Consider the following 24369-nt stretch of genomic DNA (forward strand, 5'->3'; position numbering starts at 1 on the left):
TTTCTACATCTACATATTTCTCTATTCCTAAAGCAAAGATAGCAGATAGGGCCACTGCTGTGAGGGATTTTAAGCAGTTGAGGTTATTTTATAAAATATTATGGAGAGACATCTATTCCAGGAGAAAGAACTTCTGGTTCCTGCAACCCTCTTGCTTTTAAGAGGAAGCCTTCTGGGAGGTATTAATGTACAGTGTAGCAGATAACAACATGAACTTGGCTGAGTCCCAGCTCTCCCCTTAGTAATTTATGTTTTCGAATTATCTGCCACTCCAATTAACACTTTGTTAAAACACACCCACATGGTATCAGGGCCCAAAAGCTTCAAGTGGTGAAATTATTTCTCCTTTTAGTATCATTAACCAGCACATTGGGCAAGTCACTTGACCTCTTTAAGCCCCAGTTTCTTCACCAGCATCATGGCCAGCCATGGGGGTACAGCAAGCAAGACAGCAGGCAGAGAAGAAAGTTTGTGCAAAAAGGCAACTTTGCAGATTAGGGGTTAAAGAGTTGCACGGAAGCTTCCTAATTGCTTCTTAGTTTACAGAACTGAGGCTGAGGGTTGTTTAGGGGAGGCGAGGGAGAGAAGAAATGTAAAAGGCTTGCGGAGAGTGATGAGAGTTTGGGACAGCCCTTGTGATGGTAGGAGAGGAAGGTGCTAAAGCCAGAAAGGACAAAGTATCAGGCGGGAGCTGATGACTCAGGGAGGCCCAGATCTGGAGTAGCAGCGCCCTCCTCTGCCCCCATGCTGGATTGCCCCCAAGGCTCCCACCTCAGGGGGGTGCGGAGGAGGCCAAGATGCTGTTACGTGATGGCTGGGGTTTAAAAGGGTTAAATGACTCACTAAAGTTCACAGAGATTTTAACACAAGTGGCCTGGCTCCAAGTCCAGCTCTTTCTAATCTGTAATAGGAGATCTAAGCCTGTCCTAATTAGCTCCTTTGGGCCTCATCTTTCTGGTTTGCAAAAGCCACTGCGCCAGGTGATACTGAAAGTCCTAGTCCTATAGGACGTTATACCGCAGGTTCTGTCCTGATCTGCTTCCCACTTGTTATGTTACATGTCACTTTGGGCAAGTCACTCAAACGCCCTGGCTTGCTTCTGTAATTAAATTATGTTCCGGAAGCTTGAGTTCTAAAGCGCAGCTGAAGACGGTTTGGGCTGGGTTGAGGAGGGCCCTTGTTTATCAGTAGCTCTGAACCTTCACAGCACCTCCCCCTGTCCCCCCTCCCCCAACGTCTATTCAGCTCGGCACCCGTGTTTAAGGACTAACACAAGTCACCTCAAGTATTTGTCACTGGCCCTCACTGGCCAAAATCACTTAAGTTACATTGGCCGTAGTCTAACACCACATCCAAACGGGGCAGAAAATTGTAAAAGAAAACGATAGCACGGTTTAAGGAAGAAAACGCGGTGTAGAAAAGGAAAATAAATCCATGAGGTTTGAACCAAAGCACTCCGAAGGCCGCGGCTGTTAACATCCAGCAGCTGTCAGTAATAGACCAAGACCCTTCCAGCTGTGCGCGTCTTTGCCTGGGGCACTAGAGAAAATTCCTTTACTCCCGGTGCACAACAGACTCCTCCAATTGTGCTTTCTAATAAAATTCCAGAGAGCCATAGAACTAGGCTATAATTCATTGGAAACTAAAAGGACATTTAGAGTTACAGTTTTCATTGGTGGGTGTGTTTTCCGAAATGTCATCGGTGGAGACGGATGTCCTCGCGGAGGGCGGAATGGGGAATGTTTGGGGGTTTGTTTTTACCAGCAATAAGCAAATTTATTTTTCATCACTACCTTTCCAGTACTTTCGCACTCAATTATAATTTAAAATTAAGGCCTTGAGCCCCGAGTCCCTGCAAAGCTAACGAGCCTGAAGACTTCAGTCCCTCGTCCTCACTCCGGACACCCCCCGCCCCCCCCCCCACCCCGAGGTCGAACTAGAGACGAGCTCACCTAGGGCCTCCGGGAACCGAGCGGCAGGAAAGCGACATGGAGGCCGCGGCTCCCAGCCCTCCCCCCGGCCCCGCCGGGCCCGCCAGGCCCTCCCGCTCCCGGCGCGCCCCCCGGCCCGAGCGCGCCGCCGCACCGCGCCGACTTCCGCTTCCCCGGCGGGCGGGCGGGAGGCGCCCCGGCCCCGGCCCCGGCCCCGGCCCAGCGCAGCCCGTCCCGGCCGCAGGGGGCGCTCCTGAGCCCGTGGGGGCCGCCCGCTGGCGGCAGTCCGGCGCGGGAGGCGGGGCGGAGGGCCGGCCTGTAGCCGACGTGGGTGTTAAGCGGCCGCCCCCGCCGCCGAGTCAGAGTCGAGAGCGGGCGGCGGAGCGCGAGTAGGACGTGGCCAGTCGGCGCGGCGGTGAGCGCAACCCAGCCGGGCGCTCGCGGGCTGCAGGGAACCGGCCGGGAGGAGGGGAGGGAGAAGGAGCGGGCGAGCGGGCCCGCCGGCCTCCGCGCCCGGGCGGCGTGACCCTCCCGGGAGGCGGGGTGGAGATCCGGGGTCCCGGGCCCGCCGCGCCTCACAAGTGCCCGGGGACCCGCGGGCGCCGCCTTCCCGCGCTTTGCCCGGGATTCTCCGGAGACTCTCGGGCCCCGCCGCCTCCTGCGCGCAGTGGTCACGTCCCGGGAAATGTTGCCCGCATTTGCCCGGTCGTCGTGTCACGCCAGCTCCGCGCCGGGCAGGGAGGGCGGAGGCGCTTATGAATGGGAGACCCTCGCAGGTTGTTGTGGCAGAGTCAGCGAACGTTTAGGGCCGGGAAGGCAACAAAGTTGGTAGTCGTCTCCCTAAGCTGCCCCTTGTGCGGATCAGGATCCCGAGCCTCGGAGCAGGAGCTCCCGAGCCAGCTGCTGAGCGGCGAGACTGGTTTGCATCCCAGCGCCCGTGGGCCCCACCAGCTCTGGGTGCTCGGATGGCGGGCGCCAGCTTCGGCCTTGGAGCTGGAATCTTCCCGGAGCAATTCGTGTTACCTAGTGGGGAATGCGGCCTCCTCGGATTCTCCCACACAAGTTAATTTCCCGAAGGAATGGAAAAGATACATTGTCGGCGCTGTTTCTTCTGGAGTCAGACTCCGGTGTAGTTTGAAGGAAGGGTAAAGGGACGCTGAAAGGATTCCGTTTTTCTCTTCCAGTTGGTACCGAAGGCTCACGAATCAGTTTAATTAACGCAAGTTGATCAGTCTGGCTGCCTCCACGCCCCATGCCTCCTTCAAGCCAAAGCTACGCGTAATTTGAAACAGATGCCCCTTCTGAGTTAATCTGTTAGGACCGTTAACTGTTCTAATAATTCTACAAGTAGTTATTTGTAGGAGTTGATGTGTTTGTTTGACTTGCCTAAAAGGGTTGAATTCGCATTGACGACACAGTACCATCTGCTGTGCCTCCTCTAAGAAAGAAATGTCCGCCCCCCAAGGGAATGAGCTGCATTGGATGTGCCCTGTCTGTGACTCCTTTCCCCGCTTGTCTCCATTTTCCTCTAAAATGCAGGGTTGGCTGTTTTTGTTTTGCGGTCGGACCCGCAGGCCCAGCAGCCATGGCTCACGGGCCCAGCCGCTCCGTGGCATGTGGGATTTTCTCGGACCAGGGCACGAACCCGCATCCCCTGCATCGGCAGGCGGACTCTCAACCACTGCGCCACCGGGGAAGCCCCGGTTGGGTGTTTTGTTTTCTCTTTTTGGCCAGGTGGGAATACTCTGCTTGATAGGAACAGACCCAAAAGGCAAGACTTGAGTTGAATCCTGTCTCTGCTACGGACTTGTTGTATGACCTTGGACAAGTCCTTGTCTTCCTCTGGACTCAGCTTTCCATCTGGAAAAGGAAGAGATTGGGTTAGGATCCTGATATCCTTCTCTAGATATTGGATGGTCACTGTCTTATCAACCTTAGTAATTGGTACTGACTCTCCAGGCCTATCAGTAACATAAAGTCAGTGTTTTGTACATCTAATTGTATGTCTAATTTTAGTTGCTTTATTAAGTAGTGTTCTTTCGTTGTTGCTGGTTTTAACATTTTTTGTAAAGATTCTTGGTGTCTAGTCATTGACAACATGCTTCAAGTGGTTAAAAAACTTCTTGGTGGCTAAAATTATTCTCCGCTGCTGCTGATTAGGAAGATGTTGGTATTCATTGGTCATCCAGCCTGCCCACCCCCTCCTCTGAGAGGTGTCCTGACTGGGATCACACAGGTCTTCAGTGTGATGGATAAAAGGCATTCCTTGTTATTCAGGCGTAAGTCAGTGACATAGTTTGAAAATCATACAGAATTGGTTTCTGTATTGGTTATTTTAATATTCTGTGTGAATGAAGCACCTCTCCTTTTCTAGTCAATATTTATTTTATTATTTTTTTATTTTATTATTATTTTTTTTGCGTTATGCAGGCCTCTCACTGTTGTGGCCTCTCCTGTTGCGGAGCACAGGCTCCGGACGCGCAGGCTCAGCGGCCATGGCTCACGGGCCCAGCCGCTCCGCGGCACGTGGGATCCTCGCGGACCGGGGCACGAACCCATGTCCCCTGCATCGGCAGGCGGACTCTCAACCACTGCGCCACCAGGGAAGCCCTCTAGTCAATATTTATTAAGTCCATGCCTTGCCAATGGTTGATTTTTGTCTAAAGGTAGAGGAGTAGACTCTGGTTTTCCCAAACTTCTAGGCTCCAGCTCAAACCTGCTGAATCAACATTTCCAGGAGAGCAGCCTGGTTATTGGAATGTTTAACAAGTGTCCCAGGTGATTCTTATCAAGCCAGTTTGGGGCGCAATGGACCCAGGTGTTGCTTCTCAAAATACGGTTACTAGCCAGGCATTATCAACTTCACCTGGGAGCAGGGGAAGGCAGGCAGCATTTCTGGTCCCACTTGAAGCCACTCGCATCAGAATTGGCCTTTTAACAAGGTCCCCAGGTGATTCGTGTGCACATTTATGGTTGAGAGGCTCTGGGAGGCCTATGACGATAGTAATGATTGGTGCTGTGCTTTGTAGTTGTTCTAAGAACTCCTGGTGCGTGTTCACAGTTCATCATCGTATTTGTCTGATGTGGCTATTTGATTGCCCTCCTATTATAATGATAGTACTTTTATTTTTCACCTTGTATAGACGGGGACCTCCAGCTTTAGGGGCCCGAAGGGCCACCATACCAGTGGCAGAGCAGGCATTCAGACCCAGGCGTGTGTCACTTGGCAGAGCTCCTAACCCATTCCTTTCCAGAGCTACTGTTTTGTGACCTTCTCTTAGGGTCTCAGGCAGCTGTCTGAATTTGGAACAGAGCCCAGTGGATGGATGGTTTAACTTCGGCCTCTGAAAAACTGGTTTGATGGGGCTTGGGATGTCCGGTTGGCTTGCTTATTTGGCATTCGTTTCTTGAGGGTTTCAGAAAGGTTGGTTGAAGTGCCCTCACCTGTGGCTGTAGCAGTGATACGTGAGCAAGGTTCCTGACCTTTGTGCTTTTTAAGGGGAGGTGGTGGGCAGGGAGAAGGGGAGGCTGATCACTAAGCTGCTCTGACAACTCGAGCCCCCTCCTTTGGAGCAATGTAGAGCCAGTTTCCCGGTTCCCTGAAGTTCAAGTCCAGTAGCTAAGGCCTAGAGACGGGGGCTGCAGAGGCCCGACTGATGGTGAACTCTTGCCTCCTCCTAGGGATATGAGGTGCCCATCGTAAGCTCGTGAGAGTTGCCCTCCACGGAGCCCAGCAGAGGAGTGGACAAACATGAAATCCAGTCCTGCCATCCAAGCTGCCATTGACCTCACGGCGGGGGCCGCAGGTAATCCCAGAGAAAACCCGTCCTTTGTTGCGCCAATACCTTCTGCAAGTGAGCTCTGGTGAAGACATTGCTTTTGTAGCTCCAGAGGCGACATGCTTTAACCCTGGAATGAATCCACTTAATAGAAGTGTAATACTGTGTTGCAAACACAGCAGAAGGTAGAGTAGTTCCCGCTGTATTAGAGCTATGAGTCAGGGTATGGTGTGGGAGTGTCCCCGGGTGACAGCTGGAACACATCACAGCTCAGAGCTGAAGCCACTCGTCCATTGCCATGTGGCTGGGATATGCAGGATTCCACCCCAAGCCTGGCAGTCTTCAGAGGCCTTAGAGTACAAAAATAACGCTGTGCCATCTCTCCAGGGAAATCCCAGGCACTGCCCTTACTACTGCTGGGGGAGAGAAAGGATACCCTTAGAAATGTCTTTGGTAAATCAGGCTGACTTTTTTGTGGTTTTTTTTTTTTGCGGCACGCGGGGCCTGTCACTGTTGTGGCCTCTCCCGTTGCGGAGCGCAGGCTCCGGACGCGCAGGCTCAGCGGCCATGGCTCACGGGCCCAGCCGCTCCGCGGCATGTGGGATCCTCCCGGACCGGGGCACGAACCCATGTCCCCTGCATCGGCAGGCGGACTCTCAACCACTGCGCCACCAGGGAAGCCCGAGAATGGGTTTTGACTGTGTCTTAAAGCCCTGAAAGGAGGGGCCCTAGGATTGGCCGGGGAGTGGTGGGCAGGGCGAGTGCTGGGGCAGACTCCGGCCCCACTAGGCACCATCGAGTTCTGGGCAGCACCTGCCACCGCAGGCCACTCTTTAGAAAGGTCACCTTTATTCAGCCTGAGGCAAGTGACAGACTTGGAAGGGCCTGGGTGGTTACTTGGTTCTCCAGATTCCTGGATGATTCTAGGGCTGGAGGAGCACTGGAATGCTCATACTTCGCAGATGAAGACCCTTGCTTGCTTACCCTTGCCTCCCTCACCAGTTCTTATATTGGGTCACCACTCCTTGGAGTGGAGAGGCCAGGGGAGCGGGTTGCCCATTGTCCTTTCATCTGGTGGGACCTCCTGGGTCAACAGATCAAGAGCAGTCAGAGCTGCCTTCTCTCATCCTGTTGTCGTCTTTTTTAAAAAAAAAAAAAAATTATTTATTTATATATTTGGTTGCATCGGGTCTTAGTTGCGGCTCACGGGCTCCTTAGTTGTGGCATGCGAACTCTTAGTTGCAGCGTGTATGTGGGATCTAGTTCCCGGACCAGGGATTGAACCTGGGCTCCCTGCGTTGGGAGCGTGGAGTCTTAATCACTGCGCCACCAGGGAAGTCCCCTGTCGTCGTCTTAATTGTAAAAAAGAAATCATGGGTTCAGGGAAGATCGAAGTATTTTGCCATGAACCAGAAATCGGCCAAAGTAGGCTCATGAGGAAGTCTGCAGACACTGATAGAAAGTTCAGGCGAGGGCGCTCCCAGGTCAGAGACGACAAGGAGCAGGGGAGCCAAGGGCTGCCTGGAATCCGCCCCACAGCCTCTTACGTGCTGAGTGCCTTTGGGTCAGCCCCTCACCCTGCCGTGGAATCAAGCCCCCCAGGCCCTGTGCACCATCCCCGACCCCTTCACCACTCCCTGCTCCCCCAATGCCATACTGCAGAGGATGCTGACTTTGGCAACAGTGGACCCACTTGCCTGCCGTTGGCATCCTCTTACCCTCCCGGGAATGCCTGGGCTGTTTGTGTCTCTGCAATAGAAGGGCATTTTCCCCCATGAGGGATGCTCAGCTTTTGGAATTTTATATCCTTCGGTCTTCTATCAAAGATAGACTGTAGGATCTGTTGTGATAGAATTAAAATGCATCTAGGTTGTCAAAATTATGAACCCACTTTAAAAATTCTGACATTCACCTCTTCTTTTGGAATGATTTTGTTTCGTTTTGCGGTACGCGGGCCTCTCACTGTTGTAGCCTCTCCCGTTGCAGAGCAAGGCTCCGGACGCGCAGGCCCAGCAGCCATGGCTCACGGGCCCAGCCGCTCCGCGGCATGTGGGATCTTCCCGGACCGGGGCACAAACCCGCGTCCCCTGCCTCGGCAGGTGGACTCTCAACCACTGCACCACCACGGAAGCCCCGGAACGATTATTTTTGACATAAGCAAGATCTTATTTTATTCTAGCCCATCAGTACCTGGGAGAGAATAACTCTTAATTATGGTAACATCTTATTAAATTATATTCCACTAATTCAGAACTGGGGATAGTGTGGCAAAACAAAGCAGAAATGTGTCATTGCTGTCCTAGAAGAAAGGGACAGTGGTGATAGGATCATGGAGATCACACTTGTGCTTGCTCAAGAGATCAGTTTTCAGACTCTTCTGGAAACGTCCATCTACCAATAATTAATTGGGAGTTATTCTTAACAGCCCTCCCTTCATCTCTACTTTCCACAACTTCATTGGAGAAACTGTGTTATGTCTAAGTTATGAAACTGCATTTCTGAAATATTTTATGTCAGCCCTCCCTCCATCTCTACTTTCCACAACTTCATTGGAGTAACTGTGTTATGTCTAAGTTATGAAACTGCATTTCTGAAATATTTTATGTAAGCCTTCTCTTCAATTTTGCTGAGGTTTTAATAACCTCATCCAATGGCTGTGTTTCCTGACACAAGCAGGGGACGTCCCAGGCCCAAGGGGAGGTGGAAGCATTCACCAGTGACAGACAGTTCCCCAAATGCTGACCCAGTTCAGGGTCTGGAGATATTACAGGGTTTAATAGTTCATTCTTTTCCTTACATTCAGAATTTTTATCGAAGTAATTGAATGCAATTCAATACTTTTATTGTATAAAAGCATATAAATATATGATTTATGCTAAGCAGAGGTAAGTTTCAATCCATTTCCTGTCTGAATATAAATCATTAATTGGTAGAGTCCAAATAAGAGGTTTTCCCATAGGGTCAAACATTTAGCTCTTCAGGGACTGATTAGACCCTTTGTTTTCTTTATCTGTGGCCTGTTCCTCTGTTAGTTCCCTGATAGTCATTAGGACCACTGGGCATCAAGCAAAAGAGTGATTAACACCAGACTCTTCCCTTCCCCTTCCTTTTATGTGGACGCACACACAAACACAGTTAACCGCTGTAAATTAGCCACTTGTTGTGTAGCAGCCAATATGTTAGAGCCTTATCTTAATCCTCACGCTAACCCGATAGGGAATCGAGGCTCAGAGGTCACATCACTTAGCCAGGATTTCACAGCAGAGTCAGGCTTTGAGCCCAGGTCCCTCTGACCGATGCTCCTGGACGCACGTCACACCTTCACATCCGGTGGCTTTGACTGTCAAACCCACGTCCTCTCCTGTACCGAGTGTGAGCTCCTTCAGGGCTGGAGCGGGGTGCTAGACACATGAAGGACCCCTAGAAGTTTTATTGGACTGAGCTAGAAGGTTTGGGGGGGAGGAGGTCAAAATGAAGTGACCCAGAGGTAAGCCCTGCGGTGGGCTGCCTGTCCCTCCTCTCCGTGGGTCCTCGAGGCCGCACTCTACCACGTGGCTGTAGACTGGTGCTGGACAAGGACTCTTGTCCTGGTTGCAGGGGGCACAGCATGTGTACTCACCGGGCAGCCCTTCGATACCATGAAAGTGAAGATGCAGACGTTCCCCGACCTGTACAGGGGCCTCACTGACTGCTGCCTGAAGACCTACTCCCAGGTGGGCTTCCGGGGCTTCTACAAGGGGACCAGCCCAGCGCTGATTGCCAACATCGCCGAGAACTCCGTCCTCTTCATGTGCTACGGATTCTGCCAGCAGGTGGTACGGAAAGTGGTTGGATTGGAAAAGCAGGCGAAGCTGAGGTGAGTTGAGGTCACTGAGACCTCTTTGTTTGAGAAACAACACTTGTGTAGTCAGGATTTTTATGAGACCTTATGGAGAAGAACATTTCCTTTTTTACAATAACTACTTTCTTTGATTAAGAAGTCATATATTGCCATCATAGAAAACTGGGAAGACGCACATGTGTTATGCAAAAGGAAGGTTGCCCATCATCCACCGCGTAGAAACAACCACCCTCACGTTCCTTCCATTCTTCAGGAAGATGCTTTTCTTTCTTTTTTAAAAAATTATTTTTCTTTTTTGTATTATTATTTTTCTTTTTTTCATTGGAGTATAGTTGATTTACAATGTTGTGTTAGTTTCAGGTGTACAGCAAAGTGAATCAGTTGTACATATATATATATATCCATTCTTTTTCGGTTTATTTTCCCGTAGAGGTTATTACAGAATATTGAGTGGAGTTCCCTGTGCTATACAGTAGGTCCTTTTTGGTTATCTATTTTATTTATAGTAGTGTGTTTATGTTCATCCCGATCTCCTAATACATCCCCTCCCCCCATGTTTCCTCTTTGGTAACCCGAAATTTGATTTTGAGATCGGTGAGTCTGTTTCTGTTCTGTAACTAAGTTCACTTGTGCCATTTTTAAAAATTAAATTCCAAATATAAGTGACATCATATGATATTTGGGGAAGATGCTCGTCAAATGCCGCTCTTGGTGCTACTTCACTGGGCAGAAGTGCAGAACTTAAACCATAGATGCAACTTGTGACCTAAGTTTTGGGTTCCACGTCATCAGCAGAATGCAGAGTATTGGAAGAGCCAAATAGGTTTGAGGAAGAACTTGGAATTTTAGGAAGGGTCAGAGCATCTGAGAAGATGCAGGTGAACCTACTGTTTCATTGGTTGAGTCTGCCCCAAACATCAGACTTGGGTGTGTATTTGGTCATCCCTTGGGTATTTGTTATACCGAGACTAAAAGGAATTCGGAAACCACTGGGATGTTTAGCCTTTGCTCCTTTGAACATTGATTTATTTTATAAGTTTTCACTCTTTTAAAAAAAATTATTTACTTATTTTTGGCTGCATTGGGTCTTTGCTGCACGCGGGCTTTCTCTAGTCGCGGCGAGCGGGGGCTACTCTTCGTTGCGGTGCGCAGGCTTCTCATTGTGGTGGCTTCTCTTGTTGCGGAGCACGGGCTCTAGGCGTGTGGGCTTCGGTAGTTGTAGCACATGGGCTCAGTAGTTGTGACTCGCGGGCTTAGTTGCTCCGTGGCATGTGGGATCTTCCCCGACCAGGGCTCAAACCCGTGTCCCCTGCATTGGCGTGTGGATGCTTAACCACTGTGCCATCAGGGAAGTCCCCATTGATTTACTTTAAATCATTTAAAATTATTGTTATCAGCTTTGTGGTTGCAGAGGGCAGTCTTGCCTGTTGTTTTGGTGGGAATTCAAGACCCTATTGCAAATACAGGTCCCACATGGCTAAAGTAGGTTCCTTTTGTACAGAAGTCTTTGGGGGTGCCTGGAGATGTGCCCGTTTATAGCAGGAATCCCATCTTGATAGATGGGACTTGTTTTTTAAAGGCTTGGGACTGGATGAAATCCCCCAGGGAGACAGTGTTTATAGGACTGAGCACAGATCCTAGGACCCTCCAGCAGGGAGGGGTCAGGAAAAAGAGGAAGTAAAGGAATAAGCAGAAGAGAAACCAGGAGAATGTGGTGTCCCGTGGTAGAGACGGACAGGAAGGACACTGCAGTGACTGTAGCTCTTTCCACTGGAGCGAGAGACTTCCTAGCTGAGGAGACCTGGAGTTTAGGTCTCCTTCAGCATCCTTGGAGAAGGACAGGGAAATGGAGCAACCACAGGAGATTCTGGAGCAGGTCCTGCAGTGAAGAAAGCTTCCTCTTTCACTCGGCCTAACCCAGCACCCTCGTCTTTTTTGAACGTGGGGGACAGGAGGGGGGCTGCAGCTTTTTCATCCAGCAGAGCAGTGGTTGCTCATTACCAGTGAGCAAATGCTGCCTGAGAGCTTACGAAGCTCTGACGTGCACGTCATGCTTTCTTAGCCCTCACCGCGGTCCTGCGCGAGGATCCAGGCAGGTGATGGTATCCGTTTTATAGATGGGGAAACTCTGGTACAGATACTGACGCACTGAAGATCACTGGGTTAATAAGTGACAAGGCTGGGACTGCAGCCTGTGTCTTCTCCCCCAATCCAGCATTCTTCCCACAAGACCACAGGCGGGGCTCTGGAGCACTTTGTAGGGGTCAGGTCTAGAGAAAAGATTAATAATTACACAGAAGCAGGGAAAGGAAAGAACTGCTTGTGATCCCCTGTTATGAATTTCTGCAGTGATAGAGTAAATATTCTCGGTTTGAACACTCCCTGAGTAGTGCTCTCTTTTCACCTTTGGCTGGACGGGCTCTGACACAGCAGGACTGTTTAGGAACATGTTTGTTGAGTGGGTGACGAAACAGTTGATTCTTACAAAATCCCATCCTACGCCGACTGCCATTTGAGATCCAGTTCTAAACGTTTCTACTGTAGGCACAGCCTGGGGCCCATGTCCCTCATCTCATGCACTGGTAGCTGAAAGTATTTATTAGAAAGCCAAAGTCCACTGCAGATCCGACTCGGCGCTGTGTTGCCCTGTATCAGCATGCTTGGGGTTTGTTCAGGTGTTACTGCCTCTTGGATGAAACAGCCGTCTGCATCTATCGATGCCACCTTTGTTCCAGCAAGATTGACAAACCCTGGTCAATGACCCTGATTGACTACGGCCTGTCAACAGGTTGACAGAGAGTCCCAGAGGGAGGCCAAGTATGGATCTGCAGACTGGCCAAGAGACAAATCCTTTAAGCTTTGGTTTTTTTTGTTTTTTTGTTTTTTTTGCAGTACGCGGGCCTCTCACTGTTGTGGCCTCTCCCGTTGCGGAGCACAGGCTCCAGACACGCAGGCTCAGCAGCCATGGCTCACGGGCCCAGCCGCTCTGCAGCACGTGGGATCTTCCCGGACCGGGGCACGAACCCGTGTCCCCTGCATCGGCAGGCGGGCTGTCAACCACTGGGCCACCAGGGAAACCCTAAGCTTTGGTTTTGACAAACAGTTTAAGTAGGAGTGAAGGGGAAAGGATGGAGGGGATGGCGTCGGACACTTCCCACCCCTAGAAAGCCGCGTGCGGTACAGTTGTGGAGCTGGCTCTCCTGCTGACCGTCTGACGCATCATTCTTCAAAATCGAAAGGAAGGCCACACTGCAGGCAGCGTCTTCCTCCTGAAAGAAGGCCTGCTCCAAGCCAGCTCTTCTGAGGCCCGGCTGTGTAACGGGCCAGCTCAGCCCTGGGCACCCACTTCACATCCACCTGAGGCACCAAGGCCAGACCACCAGGGATAGGAAATCGGGACCGGGATGGTAGGCAGCCCTTGGCTTTATGCAAGCACACGTCAAATATTTGAGGTTCGGTTCCAGACCATCTGACAAATTTTTTGGTTTTCCAGTGCATATAAAGCTATGTTCACACTATACCGTAGTCTGTGCAATAGTGTTATGTCCCAAAAAGAACGTACCTACCTTAATTTAAAAATACTTTAGGGGCTTCCCTGGTGGCGCAGTGGTTGAGAGTCCGCCTGCCGATGCAGGGGACGTGGGTTCGTGCCCCTATCCGGGAGGATCCCACATGCCGCGGAGCGGCTGGGCCCGTGAGCCATGGCCACTGGGCCTGCGCGTCCAGAGCCTGTGCTCCGCAACGGGAGAGGCCACAACAGTGAGAGGCCCGCGTAATGCAAAAAAAATAAAAATTAAAAAAAAAAAAATAAAAATACTTTATTGCTAAAAAAATGCTAACCGTCCTCTGACAACTCAGGGTTGCCACAAACCTTCAACTTTGTTATAAAGCAGAAACTAACACACCATTGTAAAGCAATTGTACTCCAATAAAGGTGTTAAAAAAAGAAAAAGAAAAAGAAAATTTAAAAATGCAGTATCTTCAAAGAGTAATAAAGCGAAGTGCAATAAAATAAGGTTTGCCTGTAGTAATGTTTGACCTCAGTTTCTATAACTATTAGTTCATTGTAACTTTTTTTATGGTTTCAAAACACTTTTTTTTAAACATTAAAAATTTTTTTATTTTATATTGGAATATAGTTGATTTACAATGTTGTGTTCCAGGTACACAGTTAAGTGATTCAGTTATACATATATCCATTCCTTTTCAGATTCTTTCCCCATGTAGGTTATTAAAGAATATTGAGTAGAGTTCCCTGTGCTATTTAGTACATCCTTGTTGATTATCTATTTTATATATATGTTATATATGTTAATCCCAAACTCCTGATTTATCCCCTCCCCCACCATGTTTCCCCTTTGGAAACTATAAGTTTGTTCTCAAAGTCTGTGAGTCTGTTTCTGTTTTGTAAATAAGTTCATTTGTATCATCTTTAAAGATTCCACATATAAGTGATATCATATGATATTTGTCTTTCTCTGTCTGACTTCACTTATGATAATCTCTAGGTCCCTCTGTGTTGCTGCAAATGGCATTATTTCATTCTTTTTTATGGCTGAGTAATATTCCATTGTATATATTTACCACATCTTCTTTATCCATTCCTCTGTTGATGGATATTTAGGTTGCTTCCATGTCCTGGCTATTGTAAATAGTGCTGCTGTGAACATTGGGGTGCATGTATCTTTCTGATTTGGTTTTCTCTGGATATATGCCCAGGAGTAGAATTGCTGGATCATATGGTAGTTCTGTTTTTAGTTTTTTAAGGAACCTCCATACTGTTCTCTATAGTGGCTGTATCAGTTTACATTCCCACCAACAGTGCAGGAGAATTCCCTTTTCTCCACACCCTCTCCAGCATTTATTGTTTGTAAGCTTTTTGGTGATGGCCATTATGACCGGTGTGAGGTGATACCTCATTTTAGTTTTGATTTGCATTTCTTTAGTAATTAGTGATGTTAAGCATCTTTTCATGTGCTTTTTGGCCATCTGTATGTCTTCTTTGGAGAAATGTCTATTTAGATCTTCTGTCCATTTTTTTATTGGGTCATTGTTTTTTTGATATAGAGCTGCATGAGGTGTTTGTATATTTTGGAGATTAATCCTTGTCAGTCACTTCATTTACAAATATTTTCTCCCATTTTGTAGGTTGTCTTTTTGTTTTGTTTATGGTTTCCTTTGCTGTGCAAGAGCTTTTAAGTTTAATTAGGTCCCATCTGTTTATTTTTGTTTTTATTTTCATTACTCCAGGAATAGATCCAAAAAGATATTGCTGTGATTTATGTCAGAGTGTTCTGCCTGTGTTTTCCTCTAAGAGTTTTATTATTTTTTAAAGATTTATTTATTATTTATTTTATTTTTGGCTGTGTTGGGTCTTAGTTGCGGCACGTGGGATCTCTCGTTGCAGCGCAAGGGCTCTTCCTTGTGGTGCACAGACTTCTCTCTAGTTGTGGTGTGCAGGTTTTCTCTTCTCTAGTTGTGGCACACAGGCTCCAGAGCATGTGGGCTCTGTAGTTTGTGGCACACAGGCTCTAGTTGAGGCACACGAGCTCAGTAGTTGTGGCACGCGGGCTTAGCTGCCCTATGGCATGTGGGATCTTAGTTCCCTGACCAGGGGTCGATCCCATGTCCCCTGCATTGTAAGGTGGATTTTTTACCACTGGACCACCGCGGAAGTCCCCCCTAAGAGTTTTATGGTATCCGGCCTTACATTTAGGTCTTTAATCCATTTTGAGTTTATTTTTGTGTATGGTGTTAGAGAATGTTCAAATTTCATTCTTTCACATGTAGTTGTCCAGTTTTCCCAGCACCACTTATTGAAGAGCCTTTCTTTTCTCCATTGTTTATTCTTGCCTCCTTTGTCATGGATTAACTGAGCATAGAGGTGCGTGGGTTTATCTCTGGGGTTTCTATCCTGTTCCATTGATCTATATTTCTGTTTTTGTGCCAGTACCATACTGTTATGATTACTGTAGCTTTGTATTATAGTCAAGTCAGGGAGTCTGATTCCTCTAGCTCCATTTTTCTTTCTCAGGATTGCTTTGGCTATTTGAGGTCTTTTGTGTTTCCAGACAAATGAAAAAATTTTTTGTTCCAGTTCTGTGAAAAATGCCATTGGTAGTTTGATAGGGACTGCATTGAATCTGTAGATTGCCTTGGGTATTATGTCATTTTGACAATATTGATTCTTCCAATCCAAGAGCATGTTTTTTTGTTTTTTTGTTTTTTTAATATATATTTATTTATTATTTTTTTAATTAGTTTCTGCTTTATAACAAAGTGAGTCAGTCATACATATACATCTGTTCCCACATCCCTTCCCTCCTGGGTCTCCCTCACACCCTCCCCATCCCACCCCTCCAGGCGGTCACAAAGCACTGAGCTGATCTCCCTGTGCTCTGCGGCTGCTTCCCACTATCTATCTACCTTACGTTTGATAGTGTATATATGTCCATGCCTCTCTTTCGCTTTGTCACAGCTTACGCTTCCCCCTCCCCATATCCTCAAGTCCATTCTCAAGTAGGTCTGTGTCTTTATTCCTGTTTTACCCCTAGGTTCTTCATGACATTTTTTTTTAATTCCTATATGTGTTAGCATACGGTATTTGTCTTTCTCTTTCTGACTTACTTCACTCTGTATGACAGACTCTAGGTCTATCCACCTCATTACAAATAGCTCAGTTTCGTTTCTTTTTATGGCTGAGTAATATTCCATTGTATATATGTGCCACATCTTCTTTATCCATTCATTCGATGATGGACACTTAGGTTGTTTCCATCTCCGGGCTATTGTGAATAGAGCTTCAGTGAACATTTTGGTACATGTCTCTTTTTGAATTATGGTTTTCTCAGGGTATATGCCTAGTAGTGGGATTGTTGGGTCATATGGTAGTTCTATTTTTAGTTTTTTTTTTTTTTTTAATTTTATTTATTTTATTTATTTATTTTTGGCTGTGTTGGGTCTTCGTGGCTGCGTGCAGGCTTTCTCTAGTCGTGGCGAGCAGGGGCTACTCTTTGCTGCGGTGCACAGGCTTCTCATTGTGGTGGCTTCTCTTGTTGCGGGGCACAGGCTCTAGGTGCACAGGCTTCAGTAGTTGTGGCACGTGTGCTCAGTAGCTGTGGCGTGCGGGCTCTAGAGCGCAGGCTCAGTAGTTGTGGTGCACAGGCTTAGTGGCTCCGCGGCACGTGGGATCTTCCCGGACCAGGGCTCGAACCCTGTCCCCTGAATTGGCAGGCTGATTCTTAACCACTGCGCCACCAGGGAAGCCCCTATTTGTAGTTTTTTAAGGAACCTCCATACTGTTCTCCATAGCGGCTGTACCAATTCACATTCCCACCAGCAGTGCAAGATTGTTCCCTTTTCTCCACACCCTCTCCAGCATTTATTGTTTCTAGATTTCTTGATGATGGCCATTCTGACTGGTGTGAGATGATATCTCATTGTAGTTTTGATTTGCATTTCTCTAATGATTAATGATGTTGAGCATTCTTTCATGTGTTTGTTGGCAGTCTGTATATCTTCTATGGAGAAATGTCTATTTAAGTCTTCTGCCCATTTTTGGATTGGGTTGTTTGTTTTTTTGCTATTGAGCTGCATGAGCTGCTTATAAATTTTGGAGATTAATCCTTTGTCAGTTGCTTCATTTGCAAATATTTTCTCTCATTCTGAGGGTTGTCTTTTGGTCTTGTTTATGGTTTCCTTTGCTGTGCAAAAGCTTTGAAGTTTCATTAGGTCCCATGTGTTTATTTTTGTCTTTATTTCCATTTCTCTAGGAGGTGGGTCAAAAAGGATCTTGCTGTGATTTATGTCATAGAGGTTCTGCCTATGTTTTCCTCTAAGAGTTTGATAGTTTCTGGCCTTACATTTAGGTCTTTAATCCATTTTGAGCTTATTTTTGTGTATGGTGTTAGGGAATGATCTAATCTCATACTTTTACATGTCCCTGTCCAGTTTTCCCAGCACCACTTATTGAAGAGGCTGTCCTTTCTCCACTGTACATTGCTGCCTCCTTTATCAAAGATAAGTTGACCATATGTGCATGGGTTTACCTCTGGGCTTTCTATCCTGTTCCATTGATCTATCTTTCCGTTTTTGTGCCAGTACCATACTGTCTTGATTACTGTAGCTTTGTAGTATAGTGTGAAGTCAGGGAGCCTGATCCTCCAGCTCCGTTTTTCGTTCTCAAGATTGCTTTGGCTATTCAGGGTCTTTTGTTTTTCCAAACAAATTTTAAAATTTTTTGTTCTAGTTTTGTGAAAAATGCCAGTGGTAGTTTGATAGGGATTGCATTGAATCTGTAGATTGCTTTGGGTAGTAGAGTCATTTTCACAATATTGATTCTTCCAATCCAAGAACATGGTATATCTCTCCATCTATTTGTATCATCTTTAATTTCTTTCATTAGTGTCTTATAATTTTCTGCATACAGGTCTTTTGTCTCCCTAGGTAGGTTTATTCCTAAATGTTTTATTCTTTTTGTTGCAGTGGTAAATGGGAGTGTTTTCTTGATTTCACTTTCAGATTTTTCATCATTAGTGTACAGGAATGCCAGAGATTTCTGTGCATTAATTTTGTATCCTGCTACTTTACCAAATTCATTGATTAGCTCTAGTAGTTTTCTGGTAGCATCTTTAGGATTCTCTATGGATAGTATCATGTCATCTGCAAACAGTGACAGCTTTACTTCTTCTTTTCCAATTTGGATTCCTTTTATTTCCTTTTCTTCTCTGATTGCTGTGGCTAAAACTTCCAAAACTAAGTTGAATAAGAGTGGTGAGAGTGGGCAGCCTTGTCTTCTTCCTGATCTTAGTGGAAATGGTTTCAGTTTTTCACCATTGAGGACGATGTTGGCTGTGGGTGTGTCATATATGGCCTTTATTATGTTGAGGAAAGTTCCCTCTATGCCTACTTTCTGAAGGGTTTTTGTCATAAATGGGTGTTGAATTTTGTCAAAAGCTTTCTCTGCATCTATTGAGATGATCATATGGTTTTTCTCCTTCAATTTGTTAATATGGTGTATCACGTTGATTGATTTGCATATATTGAAGAATCATTGCATTCCTGGAATAAACCTCACTTGATCATGGTGTATGATCCTTTTAATGTGCTGTTGGATTCTGTTTGCCAGTATTTTGTTGAGGATTTTTGCATCTATGTTCATCAGTGATATTGGCCTGTAGTTTTCTTTCTTTGTGACATCCTTGTCTGGTTTTGGTATCAAGGTGATGGTGGCCTCACAGAAAGAGTTTGGGAGTGTTCCTCCCTCTGCTATATTTTGGAAGAGTTTGAGAAGGATAGGTGTTAACTCTTCTCTAAATGTTTGATAGAATTCGCCTGTGAAGCCATCTGGTCCTGGGCTTTTGTTTGTTGGAAGATTTTTAATCACAGTCTCAATTTCAGTGCTTGTGATTGGTCTGTTCATATTTTCTATTTCTTCCTGATTCAGTCTTGGCAGGTTGTGCATTTCTAAGAATTTGTCCATTTCTTCCAGGTTGTCCTTTTTATTGGCATAGAGTTGCTTGTAGTGATCGCTCATGATCCTATGTATTTCTGCAGTGTAGTTGTTACTTCTCCTTTTTCATTTCTAATTCTATTGATTTGAGTCTTCTCTCTTTTTTTCTTGATGAGTCTGCCTAATGGTTTATCAATTTTGTTTATCTTCTCAAAGAACCAGCTTTTAGTTTTATTGATCTTTGCTATCGTTTCCTTCATTTCTTTTTCATTTATTTCTGATCTGATTTTTATGATTTCTTTTCTTCTGCTAACTTTGGGGGTTTTTTGTTCTTCTTTCTCTAATTGCTTTAGGTGCTAGGTCAGGTTGTTTACTCGAGATGTTTCTTTTTTCTTAAGGTGGGATTGTATTGCTATAAACTTCCCTCTTAGAACTGCTTTTGCTGCTTCCCATAGGTTTTGGGTCGTCATGTCTCCATTGTCATTTGTTTCTAGGTATTTTTTTATTTCCTCTTTGATTTCTTCAGTGATCACTTTGTTATTAAGTAGTGTATTGTTTAGCCTCCATGTGTTTGTATTTTTTTACAGATCTTTTCTTGTAATTGATATCTAGTCTCATAGCATTGTGGTCGGAAAAGATACTTGATACAATTTCAATTTTCTTAAATTTACCAAGGCTTGATTTGTGACCCAAGATATGATCTATCCTGGAGAATGTTCCATGAGCACTTGAGAAAAATGTGTATTCTGTTGTTTTTGGATGGAATGTCCTATAAATATCAATTAAGTCGATCTTGTTTAATGTATCATTTAAAGCTTGTGTTTCCTTATTTATTTTCATTTTGGATGATCTGTCCATTGGTGAAAGTGGGGTGTTGAAGTCCCCTAATATGATTGTGTTACTGTCGATTTCCCCTTTTATGGCTGTTAGTATTTGCCTTATGTATTGAGGTGCTCCTATGTTGGGTGCATAAATATTTACAATTGTTGTATCTTCTTCTTGGATCGATCCCTTGATCATTATGTAGTGTCCTTCTTTGTCTCTTCTAATAGTCTTTATTTAAAAGTCTATTTTGTCTGATATGAGAATTGCTACTCCAGCTTTCTTTTGATTTCCATTTGCATGGAATGTCTTTTCCCATCCCCTTACTTTCAGTCTGTATGTGTCTCTAGGTTTGAAGTGGGTCTCTTGTAGACAGCATATATATGGGTCTTGTTTTTGTATCCATTCAGCCAATCTGTGTGTTTTGGTGGGAGCATTTAGTCCATTTACATTTAAGGTAATTATTGATATGTATGTTCCTATTCCCATTTTCTTAAATGTTTTGGGTTCGTTACTGTAGGTCTTTTCCTTCTGTTGTGTTTTTTGCCTAGAGAAGTTCCTTTAGCATTTGTTGTAAAGCTGGTTTGGTGGTGCTGAACTCTCTCAGCTTTTGCTTGTCTGTAAAGGTTTTAATTTCTCCATCAAATCTGAATGAGATCGTTGCTGGGTAGAGTAATCTTGGTTGCAGGTTTTTCTCCTTCATCACTTTAAATATGTCCTGCCACTCCCTTTGGCTTGTAGAGTTTCTGCTGAAAGATCATGTTAACCTGATGGGGATTCCCTTGTGTGTTATTTGTTGTTTTTCCCTTGCTGCTTTTAATATGTTTTCTTTGTGTTTAATTTTTGACAGTTTGATTAATATGTGTCTTGGCGTATTTCTCCTCGGATTTATTCTGTATGGGACTCTCTGTGCCTCCTGGACTTGATTAACTATTTCCTTTCTCATATTAGGGAAGTTTTCAACTATAATCTCTTCAAATATTTTCCCAGTCCCTTTCTTTTTCTCTTCTTCTTCTTCTGGTACCCCTATAACTTGAATGTTGGTGAGTTTAATGTTGTCGCAGAGTTCTCTGAGACTGTCCTCAATTCTTTTCATTCTTTTTTCTTTATTCTGCTCTGCAGCAGTTATTTCCACTATTTTATCTTCCACGTCACTTATCCATTCTTCTGCCTCAGTTATTCTGCTATTGATCCCATCTACAGTATTTTAAATTTCATTTTTTGTGTTGCTCATCGTTGCTTGATTCATCTTTGTTCTTCTAGGCCCTTGTTAACTGTTTCTTGCATTTTGTCTATTTCCAAGATTTTGGATCATCTTTACTATCATTATTCTGAATTCTTTTTCAGGTAGACTGCCTATTTCCTCTTCATTTGTTAGGTCTGGTGGGTTTTGATCTTGCTCCTTCACCTGCTGTGTGTTTTTCTATCTTCTCATTGTGCTTATCTTACTGTGTTTGGGGTCTCCGTTTTGCAGGCTGCAGGTTCGTAGTTCCCGTTTTTTTTGGTGTCTGTCCCCAGTGGCTAAGGTTGTTTCAGTGGGTTGTGTAGGCTTCCTGTTGGAGGGGACTGGTGCCTGTGTTCTGGTGGATGAGGCTCGATCTTGTCTTTCTGGTGGACAGGTCCATGTCTCGTGGTGTGTTTTGGGGTTTCTGTGGCCTTATTATGTTTTTAGGCAGCCTCTCTGCTAATGGGTGGGGTTGTGTTCCTGTCTTGCTAGTTGTTTGGCATAGGGTGTCCAGTACTGTCGCTTGCTGATCATTGAGTGAAGCTGGGTGCTGGTGTTGAGATGGAGATCTCTGGGAGATTTTCGCCGTTTGCTATTACGTGGAGCTGGGAGGTCTCTTGTGGACCAGTGTCCTGAAGTTGGCTCTCCCACCTCAGAGGCACAGCACTGACTCCTGGCTGCAGCACCAAAGAGCCTTTCATCCACCTGGCTCAGAATAAAAGGGAGGAAAAGTAGAAAGAAAGAATTAGTAGAAGTAGAAAGAAGGAAAGAAAGAAAGGAGGGAGGGAGGAAGGAGGGAAGGTTGGAAAAAAAGAGAGAGAAGATAAAGTAAAATAGAATAAAGTATGATAAAATATAATAGAATTATTAAAATAAAAAATAATTATTAAAAAAATTTTTTTAAAAACGGACTGATACAACCCTGGGACAAATGGTGGAAGCAAAGCTATACAGACAAAATCTCACACAGAAGCATACACATACACATTCACAAAAAGAGGAAAAGGGGAAAAAACCATAAATCTTGCTCTCGAAGTCCACCTCCTCAATTTGGGATGATTCGTTGTCTATTCATGTATTCCACAGATGCAGGGTACATCAAGTTGATTGTGGAGCTTTAATCCGCTGCTTCTGGGACTGCTGAGAGAGATTTCCCTTTCTCTTCTTTATTCTCACAGCTCCCGGGTCTCAGCTTTGGATTTGGCCCCGCCTCTGCGTGTAGGTCACCGGAGGGCGTCTGTTCTTCGCTCAGACAGGACGGGGTTAAAGGAGCAGCTGCTTCGGGGACTCTGGCTCACTCAGGCCGGGCGGGAGGGAGGGGTACGGAGTGCGGGGCGAGCCTGCGGCGGCAGAGGCCGGCGGGATGTTGCACCAGCCCAAGGCGCACCGTGTGCTCTCCCGGGGAAGCCGTCCTTGGGTCCCGGGACCCCGGCAGTGACGGGCTGCACAGGCTCCCTGGAAGGGCGGCGTGGACAGTGACCTGCGCTCGCACACAGGCCTCTTGGCGGCGGCAGCAGCAGCCCCAGCGTCCCACGCCCGTCTCTGGGCTCCGCACTTTCAGCTGCGGCTCGCGCCCGTCTGTGGGTCTCCTTTAAGCAGCGCTCTTAATCCCCTCTCCTCGCGCACCAGGAAACAAAGAGGGAAGAAAGAGTCTCTTGCCTCTTCGGCAGGTCCAGACTTTTTCCCGGACTCCCTCCTGGCTAGCTGTGGTGCACTAGCCCTCTTCAGGCTGTGTTCACGCCGCCAACCCCAGTCCTCTCCCTGCGCTCCGACCGAAGCCCGAGCCTCAGCTCCCAGCCCCCGCCCGCCCCGGCGGGTGAGCAGACAAGCCTCTTGGGCTGGTGAGTGCCGGTCGGCACCGATCTTCTGTGCGGGAATCTCTCCGGTTTGCCCTCCGCACTCCTGTTGCTGCGCTCTCCTCCGCGGCTCCGAAGCTCCCCCCTCCGCCACCCACAGCCTCCGCCCGCGATGGGGCTTCCTAGTGTGTGGAAACCTTTCCTCCTTCACGGCTCCCTCCCACTGGTGCAGGTCCCTATCGTTTTGTCTCTGTTTATTCCTTTTTTTTTTTTTGGCCCTACCCAGGTACGTGGGGAGTTTCTTGCCTTTTGGGGGGTCTGAGGTCTTCTGCCAGCGTTCAGTAGGTGTTCTGTAGGAGTTGTTCCACGTGTAGATGAATTTCTGGTGTATCTGTGGGGAGGAAGGTGATCTCCGCGTCTTACTCTTCCACCATCTTCCCCTCTCTCTCTCATGTGGTCTATCACACTGATTGATTTATGGATACTGAAGAATCTTTGCATCCCTGGGATAAATCCCACTTGGTCATGGTGTACGATCATTTTAATGTATTGTTGGATTCAGTTTGCTAGTATTTTGTTGAGGATTTTTGCATCTGTTCATCAGTGATATTGGCCTTTAATTTTCCTTTTTTGTTATATCTTTGTCTGGTTTTGGTATCAGGGTGATGGTGGCCTCATAGAATGAGTTTGGGAGTGTTCCTCTGAAATTTTTTGGAATAGTTTCAGAAGGATAGGTGTTAACTCTTCTCTAAATGTTTGATAGAATTCGCCTGTGAAGCCGTCTGGTCCTGGACTTGTGTTTGTTGGGAGTTTTTTAATCACAGTTTCAATTTCATTAGTTGTGATTGGTCTGTTCATATTTTCTGTTTCTTCCTGGTTCAGTCTTAGAAGGTTGTACCTTTCTAAGAATTTGTCCGTTTCTTCTAGGTTGTCCATTTTATTGGCATATAGTTGCTTGTAGTAGTCTCTTAGAATCCTTTGCATTTCTGTGGTGTCGGTTATAACTTTTTTCATTTCTAGTTTTATTGATTTGAGCCCTCTCCCTTTTTTTTCTTGATGAATCTGGCTAAAAGTTTGTGAATTTTGCTTATCTTTTCAAAGAACCAGCTTTTACTTTCATTGATCTTTTCTATTGTTTCCTTCATCTCTATTTAGTTTATTTCTGCTCTGATCTTTATGATTTCTTTCCTTCCACTAACTTTGGGTTTTGTTCTTCTTTCTCTAGTTGCCTTAGGTGTAAGGTTACGTTGTTTGAGATTTTTCTTTTTGTTTCCTGAGGTAAGATTGCATTGCTATAAACTTCCCTCTTAGAAGTGCTTTTGCTGCATCCCATAGGTTTTGGATTGCAGTGTTTCTGTTGTCATTTGTGTGTAGGTATTTTTTTATTTCCTCTTTGATTTCTTCAGTGAACCATTGGTTGTTTAGTAACACTGTTTATCCGCCACGTGTTTGTGTTTTTTACAGTTTTTTTTCCTGTGATTGATTTCCAACCTCATAGTGTTGTGGTTGGAAAATGATTTCAAT

At 46.0% G+C, this 24369-nt stretch overlaps 1 protein-coding gene across 4 annotated transcripts in view; it reads left to right on the forward strand.

Annotated features, from left to right (window-relative positions):
- The first annotated feature begins 2265 nt into the window (after nucleotides 1–2265).
- The window catches only part of SLC25A15 (solute carrier family 25 member 15), a 38847-nt gene continuing 16743 nt past the window's right edge, over nucleotides 2266–24369 (forward strand). For 2 of the 4 annotated variants that reach the window (XR_014291708.1, XM_082602009.1), the window contains exons 1-3: nucleotides 2266–2346; nucleotides 5613–5737; nucleotides 9308–9566. Coding sequence is in view for 3 of the 4 variants with exons in the window: in XM_082602009.1 (XP_082458135.1) it covers nucleotides 5683–5737; nucleotides 9308–9566 (314 nt within the window). In the remaining variant the exon portion in view is untranslated. The other 2 variants (XM_082602011.1, XM_082602010.1) reach the window with 2 other exon arrangements.

This window comes from Mesoplodon mirus (genome assembly GCF_964341445.2).
Source record: "Mesoplodon mirus genome assembly, chromosome: 17".
Taxonomy (NCBI): domain Eukaryota; kingdom Metazoa; phylum Chordata; class Mammalia; order Artiodactyla; family Ziphiidae; genus Mesoplodon; species Mesoplodon mirus.